We start from the raw sequence: 15,153 nt of genomic DNA, 5'->3' as shown, positions 1-15,153 counted from the left end.
CAATTGATGAAACAGAGAGGAGCCCACATCACAACATCACGCTCACGCACACACACACACACACTGCACACAAATACACACGCACACATTCACACACTTTCTCTCTGACACACAAACACTCACTGCATCTCAGAGTTTCTCCTCCATTTAATATGAAATATTTACAGCAGTCTCAGCTCCCCCTTCATGTGGATGTGAGTGAGTGTGTGTGTGAGAGAGTGTGTATCTGTCTGTGTGTGTATCTGTGGGGTGGGGGGGTGGCTGTCTGACCCTTATTTGACTGGCGAGAGTCCCGTCCCCCCCACGGCTCACTCAGACTAGCACACTTTAATAATTAATGGCTGGGTTTCTCTACCGGGACCTGTCTATTCATTACATTCAAACTCACTCACATCAAACACTCACACATTCTCACACACAAACACACACGCATGCACACTTACATCCTCACACAAACACACACACTCTCATTATCACAATTACACACATATATACAGTATATAATCTACTCAATACAGTGTAACCTACAGCTCTTCATTACTCTCCCCTCCTCTGTCTCACTCTCGGGCCTTTTCCTGCTGAAGCTCTTTCCTCTAGGCAGGCGCTCCCCCTGGTGGCGAAGATGGGAGACTGCAGCGCGGCTCAGGGCCGGCACTCAGCGCCACTATAACCAGTTGAACGTCTCACTTTTCACAGCGTGTACATTAATTAATTGATTGATTGATTGATTGATTAATTAATTTACTGACTTACTTCCTTCATAGCACACGCCACTTACCCCTGACGGCACGCACAGAAAAACATATACACGTTTCTCGGGAAGTATCACAAGTCAAAAAGCTACACAATGAACACAATGTAAGTCTTAAATACAAATAAAATCAAGGACGAGACCATTAGGAGGTAATACTGTGAAAGAGCAGATCGGAATCAGATGAGGTTCTGATGCCCGATGACTAACCAAATCGCTTCATTTTATATATTAATTAATAATAATAATAATAATAATAATAATAATAATAATAATAATAATAATAATAATGTATATTTAATTGTACAGATATGTTGATTCTCCAAACCTTACTGAAAATAGAGTCACATTGTTTGTCGCTCTCTGTACATTTATTTATTGATGCTCGGTTTAAATTCCCCCATTTATTAATTGATGTTGTTGTCTGTTGTTTTGCTTATTTAATTTCTTCTGCATGTTTCACAAGAGGTCGACACTCCCCGCTGCAGTACCCACAATGCACCACTAGATGGCAGCATCCGACTGAAGAAGCTCCGTTCAGGGCCGGGCTTTGTGACGTCTCCTACTTCGCCGGGTATCGGTATATGTGTCAATAGTTGACTGTGAATTGACTGCCCTCTGGGATCGGAGTTAAACTGATCACGGCGTTTCTATTCATAGAAGCAAAACAAATTATTGAGACAGAGTGGGAGTGTGCGTCTGTGAGTGACTGTGTGAGTGTTAGTGAGATTGTGTGAGGGAGTGTGTGTGTGTTTGTCTCTCACAGTGTGTCCATGTGCAGCGTGTGCCACAGTGTCTGTGCCCATTATGGTAGACAATGTGTCTTTGTGTTGGCTCCTCACTCCTCACATACACACGGTCTCACACACAGACACACACACACACACAGAGGAATATTTCCACTGCACAACGAGAGAACAAAGACAGAGAGAAATGAGAGAGAGAGAGAGAGAGAGAGAGAGAGAGAGAGAGAGAGAGAGAGAGGAGCACAGAGAGAAAGAAAACTAAATCATGAAGGGCCTCATCTTCTCCCTCCTTCCTCTCTCTCGGTTTTCTTTTCCCATCCCCCTCATCTCCCTCTCTCCCATTCCACCACTTAACCCTGATTCCCACTGTTGCTGTCTCTCTCCTAGTAAATGCATTTTGTTCAGTGTGTCTCCCAGCCACCCCCCCCCTCTCGCTATCTCTCTCTCACTCTAACCTTTACCCAGTATGTAAAAAAACTCTTGTCTGAGTATTTCAAGATAATATGCAGCTGTCCATGGGTCAGTAGGGAGGGGGGGGGGGGTGAGAGACACGGAAGAGAAAGAGAGAAACAGAGGGAAAGGAAAATAGAGAGAAAGAGAGTTGGGTAATGAGAGAGAGACTTTGAGTTTGCCTGTGTAAGACCTAAAACAAAAAAAGACAGGGAGAGAGGGAGGGACCTCAGTATGAGAAAGTTTACCTGGACGTGTCATGGATGGTGGGAACTTGCCACCCGGGGGACAACGCCAAGCACAAAAGCGAGGCAGCACTAGCACCCCAGCAGCAGTGCTGTCCCGGGTCATCTGGCTCTGCTCAGTGTCTTGCCGCAGGGCCTCACGTACACACTCACGCCAGAGGGACGCAAGAGATACCGTGGGAAACGGTTCAAGAACATTCCAGTGTGTTCAGCCTTGTGTGGAGTGTGAGTGTGAGTGTGTGTGTGTGTGAGTGTGTGTGTGTGTGTGTGTGAGTGTGTGTGTGTGTGAGTGTGTGAGTGTGTGTGTGTGTGTGTGTGTGTGTGAGAGTGTGTGTGTGTGTATAAGTGTGTGTGTGTGTGAGTCTGTGTGTGTGTGTGTGAGTGTGAGTGAGTGTGGGGGGGTGAGTGTACAGAGCAGACATCGAATAATCGATCAATAATAACTGTAATCGTATTAATAACCAATAGTATGTCGGGAACGGAAGGAACGGGAAAGAAATCGCGAAGAATTTTTACGAGCCCTTGACTGGGAGTGGTGCCGTTGCAATAGCCTGAGGAGGGTGAGAGAGAGAGAGAGAGAGAGAGAGAGAGAGAGAGAGAGAGAGAGAGAGAGAGGAGAAGGAGGAGAAAGGGAGAGGGGTGTAGTAGGACAGTGAACACACACTGTCCCTTTAAGAAGAACTGCTCTCCAATGCGCTGATAAAACACGCCTTCTTGCAGCCTGTTGAGTAAGTCCGATAGACACCGATAATTACACTTCTACACAGAAGACGAGGAAAGAGGGAGGGAAAAAAGAAAAAGAAAGAAGAAAAAGTCGAGTGGTTCGCTCTCTCTCTCCCTCCCTCTTCCTCCTCCTCCTCTCTCTTTCTCCGAGAAACACGAGAGAAGCAAGCTAAAGATCCTGGCACCGGAGAGAGAGAGAGAGAGAGAGAGAGAGACGTTAAAACGAGAAGAAGAGGCGCAACTCTCAGGGAAGGAGGAGGAGGAGGAGGAGGGACAACGAGGAATTCGGTTTCATCGGGGAGTCACAACTGGAACTTTTGATCTGTAAACACCCGTCTAATTAAACCCCACCAATCAGAGAGACTGGCTGTGTGTCCAAGTGGGGACCCCCCCCCCCCCACACACTCACTCACTCACTGACCAACCCGACCCCACCGGACCGGCCATCGGAACCGCGCCACAGGGGGAAGGGAGCCGGTGAGGCGGCGCGGATCGGGATTCCCAGCCCGCCGGGAGTGCCGGGATGGCCGGGGCTCGTCCCGGGGTGCATGCTCTGCAGCTCAAACCCGTCTCGGTCCACGAAGCGCTGAAGAAAGGGGGCAAGTTTGTGAAATGGGACGAGGTGAGATACGGGGCGTCTTGCGCTCAACACGCACACGTACACGCACACGTACACGTACAGGGTGTATGCATTGATTGAGTGTGTGTAGTAATGTTTCTACTCTCACTGCTGCTGAGGGCTAAGTTTCTCACTGTGCGTCTGACAGCAGTGTCATGTCCATACACATATATATGTGTGTGTGTACGGGTCTGGTGTCATGTATGTGCTACGTTGCGTGGAGGTCAGATCTGACTGCAGGGTGTTTTCTGCTGGCTTTTCTGTTCATGTGTGTGTGTGTGTGTGTGTGTGTAAGTGCTCGGAGGCCGCGGATCTTGCTGAGAAGCGAAACTTACAGCTCGTGTTTAATCACGGGAAAGCACCGCATCTCCTCGAAACCCACCCATCATCATTATCATAATTAATTATGATTTGATTATTATTTTTGGAACCCCCCTGCTTGTGCGCTCTGTGCTCCTTTGGGAAGGCGTTGCCTTTTACACCTGGAAAAGAAAACATGAATTGTAGGAAATAAAAATGAAACCAGGGGGGAAAAAAAAAACTGTGTTGTGCCACACTTCTCCAAAATCGGAGAACATCGCCCAGCTGTGTGGTTTATCGAGAGAGAGAGAGAGAGAGAGAGTCACAGGTGCTGTTGTACAAGTTGTCATTTGAAACTCAATGCGCAGGTGGACCCCCGAGTTTATGCCACAGGCACTTCAGTGGGGGGGCAACTTACTGTAGAGGGAGGGAACTGTACAGGAGCCGTGTCCCATTCCAAATACAGCACAGGCCACAGGCACTAATGCCCAGGGTGCAGCAGATAAGGGCGCTCTGGGGCAAACACACCTTTGCGCTTTCATGGAGTGCAATTAGTGCGGCCACAACCCACAGCATTTGCCTTTGATCCTTATTGTTGTTTTCAAGAGAACAACACTCATCCCCACAGCTGTATTTATTTAATTTCGAGGCTGGATTTGCTTTGTTGTATTTTTAAATTCTATTATCTTCTTCCGTGCACACACCCTTCCAGTGAGGTTTTCCTCAGAGAGGTGTGTCGACATCTTTTCACCAGCGTTGGCAGAGCACGTCCAGGGCTGCAGTGGGGTTGTTAGAGGGTGAGCTCCATTGTGAAAGTCGAGAAACTTTTGATTGGGCGCAGTCCATTCACTCCGCTGCACTGAGCTCACAGCGGGTTACAACATCACAGACGATGCCCTGAGTCACACCGTAACAGATAACGCAGGTCCTTCCCAGCACTGAGACGGTGATCTACACCCCCCCACCAACCAGCTTGACAATACCTGAGGCCAATCGATCAGTAATATTGAGCAAGTTTGAGCACTTCTGTGTGAGTGAGTGAGTGAGTGTGTGTGTGTGTGTGTGTGTGTCTGTGTGTCTGTGTGTCTGTGTTCGTGTGTGTCGTGGGCTCGAAGCAGCGTCACCGCAGCGTGACAGCTTTCTCAATCGGCCGATCTGCTATCTCCTCATTGCGGCTTGCATGCCGAGCCCGACCCCTCTGGCACTGAGGCATCCAGGTTACTGAGCAAGTACCGCCCCCTCCCCGCATCCGCACCCTTCACAACTAATTGCCACAGAGCGCTTCCTCCATTAACAGACACCAAAATGCATTAATGTAGATATAGAAGATAGCCACTAATAACACTCAAATTTACTGTAAATGACTGCTGTAATTACTGCACAACAGCAGCGGCACCACACGAGTTATTCCCCGCAGATGCATCGTCCTCACTGATGGAATGGACTCTCATAGTCTACTCCACTGTAGTACACTATACTACAGTACAATATAGGATAATACACTAAACTAGAAAACACAATATGCTATAATACAGTATATCCTACTGTACACTATAATACACTACAATGCATGAGAATACAGTGCAGTATAATACAATACAGCACAGTATAAAACTACAGTAAACTGTGGTAAAGCACACTGTGATGCACTACACTACAGCACAGTTTGTATTGGATTAGATTGCAAATGTAACCGACACTCGCCTGTCCTGTCTTGCACTTATTTGATTACAATGTCTTCAGCACCACCCCTGCCTGCCATGTTGGAGCCAGCTCCCCATATGTGCTCTGTGCTGGGCCTCCTAGCCTCTGCGACTCTATATACGATGTGTGGCGCGAGAGGTGTCATACTTTACATCTTTATTTTTTATTATTATTATAATTATTTCTTCAAAGCCTGCCCTGCTGCCCTCACACACCCTTGGCTCTGTAAGTGTGAGAGTGTGCATGCATGTGGGGACATGGCAGCCATTGGTATGTGTGAGTGAGAGAGAGATGTGAGTGTGTGAGGATGTTTGTTAGTGTATCTGTGAGTGTGTGTATTGAAGTGTTCAAGCCTGTATAATTATGTATGTACATAGGAATGTTGTGCTGTTGCTGTATTGTACCACTCTCTCCAGTTAGTTGTCGACCATTAAATAAAAACCTTGAGATACCAGTGGATGTCATAAGAATACAGCAATAATAATACAACACATTACGTGATTAAATCCGAGTATCAATAGCAATAATGAGCGCAATGAAAAAAGTGCTAGTAATCAAAAATGCAGAATTAAATGGTAATGGAGGTCTCAGCAGCAGGGGGAGTGTCACATGAGACCAGCAGTGTGTCATATGGGGATAGGGAGCGTGTCGTAAGGGACACTCTCTAGCCTATCTAGTATTTCTCTAATTTCTACTACACCGCTGGCGTGTGTGCTTTAGTATCTCAGTGTCAGTCAGTGCGAATAGACTCTGTTAGAGCCCCACCTCACCATACCAAGGCTGAGTCTGCAATACTGTCCCTGTCCACTGTCTGTCCTTTCGCACTGCTGCTGTCGAGTGCAGGATAATGTGACTTCATACAGTCCCACGTTTGAGACGGTTATAAATTGATAACGTTGGATGATCGGCTGAAAGAAGCGCGTGTGGCCGACTGCTCTTCTCCATGGTAAGGCTCATTGCCGCGGAGCTGTAAACTCCTCCTTGGAGCAAAGGTTCCTGACAGCACAGCGCCCGGGCTGTAATGGGCTCCTCTGTGCGGCCTGAGCTCTGAGCTGCAGCGCAGGGCCCTTGAACCCTGTCCGCAGTAACTGGGCATTCATTTTATTAACTTGTACAATTTGCTTAACTTGCGATGTGCAATGTAATATGGGATAGAACAGTATATTTGAGTACACAACGCTGTGGGGACTGTACTATAGGGGCCCAGATTGGAGCCAATACTGTGGGGACCGTATTAAAGGGGTCTAGACTGGAGCCGGCACTGTGGGGACCGTATTAAAGGGGTCTAGACTGGAGCCGGCACTGTGGGGACTGGACTATAGGGCCCAGACTGGAGCGGGCGCAGTGGGGACTGGACTATAGGGCCCAGACTGGAGCGGGCGCAGTGGGGACTGGACTATAGGGCCCAGACTGGAGCGTGCGCAGTGGGGACTGGACTATAGGGCCCAGACTGGAGCGGGCGCAGTGGGGACTGGACTATAGGGCCCAGACTGGAGCGGGCGCAGTGGGGACTGGACTATAGGGCCCAGACTGGAGCGGGCGCAGTGGGGACTGGACTATAGGGCCCAGACTGGAGCGGGCGCAGTGGGGACTGCACTATAGGGCCCAGACTGGAGCGGGCGCAGTGGGGACTGCACTATAGGGCCCAGACTGGAGCGGGCGCAGTGGGGACAGTCATATTTGTGAAATCCACATTCTGCCCGAATACAACAGTGTCAGTGCACATGCTGCTGGTGGTGGCAGAGAAAAGTGTTGCAATTCCTTTTCACTGAGTTCACAACTGGCAGTTTCTCCATCCCCTTCCTGTGAGAGATTATTGTTGTGGTTTAGTGAGTGTGTGCAGCCAGTGACACTGCAGCAGTCCAGTACCACACAGCCAGTGAGTGACTCTGCAGCTCCACTACAGTCCGTGTAATCTAGGATATCGCAGAAGGTGTGGATTCTTTCTAAGAAAAGAGAGGGACGGGGGGAGGAGAGTGGAGAATAAAGCAGAGAAAGAGGGGGATAGCAAAGGAGGGAGGAGGAAGGGGAAGGGGAGGGGGAGAGAGAGCTTTTTTTTTTGCGTCCAGAAACCAAATAAGGGAAGCTTTGAGAAGGTCTGGCAGCCTTTACGGCTTACAAAAATAAATAAATAACAGTAATGAAAATAAATACAAATAAAATGCAACAAAATATAAGTCAAGAAAGTAACGGAGGGCGAGTCTGAGACAGTCACAGCTCCTGAGGCGGCTCGCACTTTCACTCTTAACAGCTGTTGTCATTATTGTTAGTTTTCATTTTTTTCGTTCCCATGGGCATGAATGTATTTATTCATTTATTTTAGTCAGTGTGTCAGTCGGTCAGTGAGTGTGTCAGTCGGTCAGTCAGAGTTGTGTTCCTCCCTCCCTCTCTCTATCTCTCTGTAAGTGCGTCAGTTGTTTTGCTGTCAGTGGAGGAATGCACCATGCGAGAGTGCTGGTATGTGGGTGTGAGAGAGAGAGACAGGGGAAGTCAGAAGGGGGGAGAGAGAGAGAGAGAGAGAGAGAGAGAGAGGGAAAGGGAAAGAGGTTGAGAGAGAGAGAGAGAGAGAGAGAGAGAGAGGATGACAGACAGAGAAAGAGAGGGAAAGTCAAAAGGAGAGACAGAAAGAGAGGGGGATGACAGACCGAGAGAGGGAGTGGATGACGGTGAGTGAGTGAGAGAGAGGGAGGACTGCCCTGCTCAGTCCAGTTCCAGCTTGCCTGCTCCCTCCTTTCTCAGTCCGATGCATTGCTCTCTTCTGCCTGTTCCTGTTCTGCTCTGATTCCACCACTCCTCTTTCTCTCCTTCATTCATTTTGTCACTCTCTTCTCTCGTTTTCTCTTCCCCTCTTTCATTTGTCATTTTTCTTCCCCTCTTTTCTTCATGGTCTTTTCCTTTTAGTTTCTTATTCTCCCCCCCCTCCCTCTCTGTGATTAATAGCCAATGCACTTTGCCAGGAGTTTATTGTTATGATTACTGTATCATCATCATTAATATTCCCATTATTAGTTATTATTCTCACTCTTCATTGCTTCCTCTCCTCCACGCCGCGGGCGCCGGCTCCAGTCCCGCCAGGCGCTGCACTGTGCTTCTCTCACAGCCTCTCTGACTGAAACGTTACAATTAGACCCCCCAGGAGGCCGCTGCAGATCCGAAGTGCCTCACACGCTGAGTGCCCCCCCACCTGCGCAGCCACTGAACCCCCCCACAGCGGCTGTATCCTGATTGGGCAGCAGTATCAAGTTATGAGATGGCCCTGCCTGGCGGGCACCTAGGGGTGTGCTGCCCACGACTGGATGTTTGATGCCCCTTTCTTGTCATTGAGAAAGTGTGTGAGAGGAGGAGAAGGAGAGATTTTGAGTGGAGGGAAGAGAGAAACAGTGGAGGGAGGAGAGAGATGGAGGAGAGACGAGCACTCCGTCCAACTCGAGTCTTAGAAGATGATTGATTTACTATTTAAAAATGTTTTCCCGAAGCACCCTACTACTGCGAGTGTTGTCATAAAAACCCGGGATGGGGGGGGGGTCAGAGTAGGGATCTCTGTCTCCCGTGTGTTCAGCATCTCCGCCCCCCACCTCGCCGTGCCTCAGAGAACAGCACTGTGTTGTGGAGACTGATAAGACTGCGTGGAGTTGGCCAGTGCTCCAAGCACAAACATCCTGTTTACTTAATGTGAACGTTGCTCAGTCCGCTGTGCTTTCACTCCACACGGTGTGCTTCCAGATGAGGGGGGGGTATCATGTTGACAGGCGCTAGATGTGTACTGGACAGGGGAGAAGAGTGGAGGAGTTTTTATTGTATTTATTTCTGCTCATTTTCTCTCCTCTTCTATTCACTCATTATCCGTTTCTCTCCTGCTCACTTCCTATGCCTGTTGTATTATGATTGACACACACACACTGACACACATCTTGTTTCCTTTGGCTCTCAATATGCATAATACTTTGGCAACGCTGCCGACGATGGTCATGCCAATAAAGCCCGCTTGAACTGAATTTAATTGAGAGAGGGGTGGAAGAGAGGGGGAGCGCGTCCCTGCGTCCCAGTGGCAGCTCAACAGCGTTGTCTTACTCCGTCTCTCAGCTGGGTGTGAACAGCAGGAGTACAAGCTCACAGGCTGCAGTGAACTGAGCCCGGGAAGTCAGGCAGTGTGTGTTAAAGAGGGGGAGGAACTCTCTCTCGCTTTCAGAAAGAGGGAAACAGAGTTTTAAGGGCTTTGTATTACATCATTAGAGCACTTAAAAAAAAAAAAAATCGCCAGAGAGAGAGATGGACCACAGAGACAGAGAGAGGGGGGGGTGGCGGGAGTGAGAATATCGCACGAAGAGATGGAGACCCTGAGAGAGAGATTGAGAGATGTACAGAGAGAAAGATGAGAGCGAGATGGACAGATTGAGACATGCACACACACGGAAAGAGAGAGAGAGGCTGTTTACTGGAAAGCCCCTCTGTGTGGAGAACTCCCTGATTGCTGTAATTATGGCCGCATTCCTCTAGATCAGGCTAACGAGCTGACGAGTTAATGAGCGGCTCCCAGCCCCTGGGCCTAACAGTTCTGTGTCCCACTCTCCAGACTTAACGAGCAATTAAGAGCCTTAACGAAGGCAGATTAGGGAGGCACTTGGAGAGCGAGAGGGCGAGAGGTTTTTTTTATATATATATATTTTTTTTTATTTTATTTTATTGCTGTTCTAGTAATTCAGTTTTATTGTATATTCTGTGTAAAACTGCTTTGGCAACAGTGAATTTGAGTGTGTGTGTGTGTGTGTGTGTGTGTGTGTGTGAGAGAGAGCGAGAGTGTCAGACTGAGTGAGGCCCTCTGTCCCTCTCCTCTTGCTGTCTATCTCTTCTTGCAGATCTAGCTGGCTATTGCGACACCTCCCCATTTCCCGCCGCCTTTGGATTGACACACAGAAGGAAGTGGGTTGTGTATCAGGGGTTGAGCATCTCTCTCTCTCAATTCAATTCAAGGTGCTTTATTGACATGACAAACACATTTTTATTGTCAAGGCAGTTGAACATACATATATGGAAAATAAATAATATAATTATAAATCACAATACCTTATCAGAATACAGAAAGACAAAATAAAATAAAATAATAATTGTATACATAGAAAGAAAGAACATATATGTACTATTTACAGATTTCTTTTTGATTTGTTTTCAAACACAGAAATACAAGGACATACATTATAAATGAGTATTTACACTTCCTCTACAGCTGGCAGTGTGTCACTGCCCCTCAGGCTGTGGCAGGTGGTGACATATTAGGCAGCCGTGTGTCCCTCCCCCAGGAGGACTGACCGTTTTTCTTTTAGATCAGTTTTATCAAAGATTGGGTGAGCATTTATTATTTAATTGACGAATGTGTCCTTTATCTGGGCATATTTACTGCAGTGCAGGAGGAAGTGAGTCTCTGTCCACCTCTCCTGTCTGGCAGTGACACAGCGCCGCTCCTCTCTGGGCAGCCAGCTCTGCCTGTGTCGGCCCGTCTCTCTGGCCAGGCTGTGGTCACTGAGCTGTACTTGGTCAGGATCCGTCTCTGCTTCGTATCTCTGACAGTGAAGAGAGACTCTGCCAGGGTGTATTCTCTGTTTAGGCCCCGATAGCAATCCATTATTTATTTTGTTATTTTTATTTATTTATTTATTTATTTATTTATTTATTTATTAGCAAACTCCCTTGTCCAGGGTGACTTACTAAATATAAGTGCAATACAAAGTTTCTCTCTCTCACTTTCAAATTCAAGTTCAAATTCAAACTGTGCTTTATTGGCATGAACAACATTTGTAGTGTTACCAGAGCAATTTCTTATACACTCATCAACCGTAACAACACACATCACATTTGTAAACACTGTGGACACTGTCTCTCTTATCTCTCTCACTCAATTCATTCCAATTCAATTCATTTCAAGCATTATTGGACTGACAGTTGTATACAAGTATTGCCAAAACATGTGATATAATTGATACATATAAACAGGAAAATATAGATTTATAGAAAATAAAGTAAAACAAAAAATAAAAATAAATGCACAGATTAAACATCATAAAAATAATTAAATGAATAAATAAGAAAATCATTGAAAATGGAATGATTAGGTACATTTCAAAACATAAAAGTAATATATCATAGTAAATAATCGTAATAATATGAATGAGAAAACTAGACATCAATAAAACGTTCCTTGTTCCCAGTAAAGTCCCTCCTCCCCCACCTTAGAAAGCAGCTCTAACACTGCCCCCCTCTGATGCGCTGATCCTATAGCAGACTATGGGCTGTGTGGCTGCCTCCCCCCCACCGTAGCAGTGGGCCTGTGCGGTTGCTGGCCGTCCACACACTGTCCACCCTGTCCACACACTGTTCCTACATTGTCCCCACATTGTCCCTCCGGCTGTGGCAGGCAGACACAGATTTGGCTGCTATACCAGCAGTGTTCTTCTCCTCTCCCAGAAGGATGGGGACCTTTTCAATATCTGGGAGGAGTATGCATTCTCTGATATGGTTCAGAAATTTGGGGGTGTATTCTTTTCGTACATCTGTGTATTTCGAGCAGGACGGCAGGAAGTGCGTCTCCGTTTTGATCTCTCCCTGCCCACAGTGGCCGCACAGCCGCTCCTCTCTGGCGACCCAGGACTGCCTGTGTCGGCCCGTTTCAATCGCCAGGCTGTGGTCACTGAGTCTGTACCTTGTCAATGTTTGCCCTTCTTTTGATTTTTTGATTTTTAGGTATTCTGCAAATTTAATATTCCTATTTAGGGCCTGAAAACATTCAAGTTTATCTGTTAATTTTAATTAGTTTTCCCAAATTTCGTTGTATTTCTCCCTTAGATTAAGGTTGATTGTTTTGGTTGTAGTGGAGATCTGGCTCTGGGGCTTTCTCTCTCTCTCTCTTGCTGCAGACTGTAAGCCATGTCTGTCTGTCTGTCTTTCAGGATGGCAGTGCCCATTCCCTGGTCACAATGAAGGTGGACCCAGATGGATTCTTCCTGTACTGGACTGGCTCCAACATGGTAAGGCCCGACCTTGCCCGCCCGCTCTCCCGCCCTCCCGATCGCTCCCCACTGGTACCTTCCTCCTCCTTGTACAGAGAGTGTAAGCCCTCATTGGCTAACACTTCAGCCAATGAGAAACAAGAACCTCAGTCAATTCAATTCTGTGTACTTTATTGGCAGGTAATACATTGACAAAGAGTTAAAAATGACACATCCGTCGTCCCTCCCACTCTTGTGCTTTGTCCCTCTGTCCCCTTTCTGTTTCACTCCCTCCATTCCCCTCTCCTTCCTCTTTCTCTCCCTCTCACTTTCTGACTCTTTTTCTCCCTTCCTCCTTTTGTCCCTCTTCCCTCTGCCCCCCCTGCACTCTCTCCCTCCCTTCCCCTGTTCCTCTCACTCACTTATTCTGTGTATCCCTCCCTCCTCCTGTGCCTCTCACCCTTGCCTCCTCTCCCTCCTTCCATACCTCTCTCTTCCTCACTTGCTCCCTCCCTTCCTTCTCTCCCTCCCTCCCTTTCACTCTCTTGCTCCATCTATTCCTGGAATGGGAGCTGTAGTGTGCTGATAAGCAGACTGTTGCTTAAGTTTGTACTACTTTTGTTCTGGAATCATTACTATTATTAATTATTACTATGATTGTTGTTATTTTTATGATTGTATTATTTTGAAGCCGGCGGGAACTCCACTCTCCCCCTTCCTGCTGCCTCTTATCAGAGAACTGCACATGAGTCAAAATAAATACTTAAATTATACCTTCATATAATAATTTAATATATTCAATTACTGTTTTTCATGGACTACCAATTCAGTCCAGTCAGTGCCTCTGCAGCAGTCCAGTTCAGTCCAGTCCAGTCAGTGACTCTGCAGCGGTCCAGTCAAGTCCAGTCCAGTCCAGTCAGTGACTCTGCAGCAGTCCAGTCTAGTCCAGTCCAGTGCAGACCAGTCAGTGACTCTGCAGCAGTCCAGTTCAGTCCAGTCCAGTCAGTGACTCTGCAGCGGTCCAGTCAAGTCCAGTCCAGTCCAGTCAGTGACTCTGCAGCAGTCCAGTCTAGTCCAGTCCAGTGCAGACCAGTCAGTGACTCTGCAGCAGTCCAGTCCAGTCCAGTCCAGTCCGTGACTGCAGCAGTTCTCTATGAGACTCACTCCCTCATAAAGTCTGTGTGGCCCCCTCCCCTCAGTCTGTCTTCCTCATTCTCTTTTACTTTCTCTTTCTCTCCCTCCTTCTCTTTCTCACTTCTTTCCCCCCCCACTCTTGCCTTACTTTCACTCATCTTCATCCACACTTCACCCCCCCTCCCTCTCTTGAGCCCCCCCGCCCCTCTCTCTAAATTAAAAAATGATTGTCTAATTTCTGCAGAATTCTCGAAGGCAGATATCGACACAGATTCTATTTTCGGAGGGAGTTCTGATCTGGTTTATTTAGTTTTTATTATCGAAGCACTTTTTTTTTTTTTTTTTTCCAGCCCAATTTAGCAAGCTTTTGGTGACATTTGAAATTCTGTTATTTTTTACCGCGCACACACACACACCCCCATAAATACACACCCACACACTGACAAACACACCCACATAAACATATGAGTGTCAGTGTGTGGTCGGTGTGTTACTGCGTGTGTGCGAGTCTTGAGACAGCTGTCATGTGAATCCCATGAAGAGGCAAACTTGCAAATGTAATCACTGCACCTCTTTCTCCCTCTCTCCCTCCCTCCTTCTCACTCTCCTCTGCCATCGCCTTCCCTACCGTCTCTCTCTTTGTTTGCCCCCCCATCCCCCACCAACCTCTTTCTGTCCAGCTGAGACATCTCTCGATTGGGATGAGAGAGAGAGACTTAGAGACCGAGAGATAGAGGAGAGCGAGAGAGAACGCTCCCCTCAGTTTGTAAACACAAGGAATAGCATTTCCTCTCTCAAGAAGCCCACCTCTCCTGTCTCTTCTTTCTCTCCCCTCTTCCCTGCCCTCTCTCTCTTTCCCCTCTCCTCATCCCCCCACCTCTCCTCTCTCTCTCTCCCTCTCCTGCTCTGTTGTGACACACAGTAACGCCACTGACTGTCTGCTCAGCCTCCTCAGTGGGAGCTCATGTACACTCGCACACACACTACCGTTCAAAAGTTTGGGGTCACTTAGAAATGTCCTTGTTTTCCATGAAAACATACATTAAATGAATCTGAACAGGAATTATAGCAAAATGAATAGGAAATATAGTCACTGCCAAGGTTAGAAATAATGATTTTTAATTGAAATAATAATTGTGTCTTTCAAACTTTTCTTTCATCAAAGATTCCTCCATTGGCAGCAATTACAGCCTTGCAGACCTTTGGCATTCTAGTTGTCAATTTGTTGAGGTAATCTGAAGAGATTTCACCCTATGCTTCCTGAAGCACCTCCCACAAGTTGGATTGGCTTGATGGACACTTCTTATGTATGGTCAAGCTGCTCCCACAACAGCTCAAATAGGGTTGAGATCCAGTGACTGTGCTGGCCACTCCATTATAGACAGAATACCAGCTGACTGCTTCTTCCCTAAATAGTTCTTGCATAGTTTGGAGCTGTGCTTTGGGTCATTATCCTGTTGTAGGAGGAAATTGATTCCAATCAAGCACCGTCCACAGGGTA

The 15,153-nt window shown here is 47.2% G+C and overlaps 1 protein-coding gene across 1 annotated transcript in view; it reads left to right on the top strand.

Annotated features, from left to right (window-relative positions):
• Positions 1-2,814: 2,814 nt before the first annotated feature.
• Positions 2,815-15,153, top strand: part of plcb3 (phospholipase C, beta 3 (phosphatidylinositol-specific)) — a 28,940-nt gene continuing 16,601 nt past the window's right edge. Inside the window, exons 1-2 of the mRNA XM_066719010.1 lie at positions 2,815-3,537; positions 12,480-12,557. Coding sequence (XP_066575107.1) covers positions 3,439-3,537; positions 12,480-12,557 — 177 coding nt within the window. The 5' untranslated portion in view covers positions 2,815-3,438. The remainder of the gene's footprint in view (positions 3,538-12,479; positions 12,558-15,153) is intronic.

This window comes from Amia ocellicauda, chromosome 12 (genome assembly GCF_036373705.1).
Source record: "Amia ocellicauda isolate fAmiCal2 chromosome 12, fAmiCal2.hap1, whole genome shotgun sequence".
Taxonomy (NCBI): Eukaryota; Metazoa; Chordata; class Actinopteri; order Amiiformes; family Amiidae; genus Amia; species Amia ocellicauda.
Note: the sequence above shows the minus strand (reverse complement) of the source record. Positions and strands in the feature narration are given on the sequence as shown.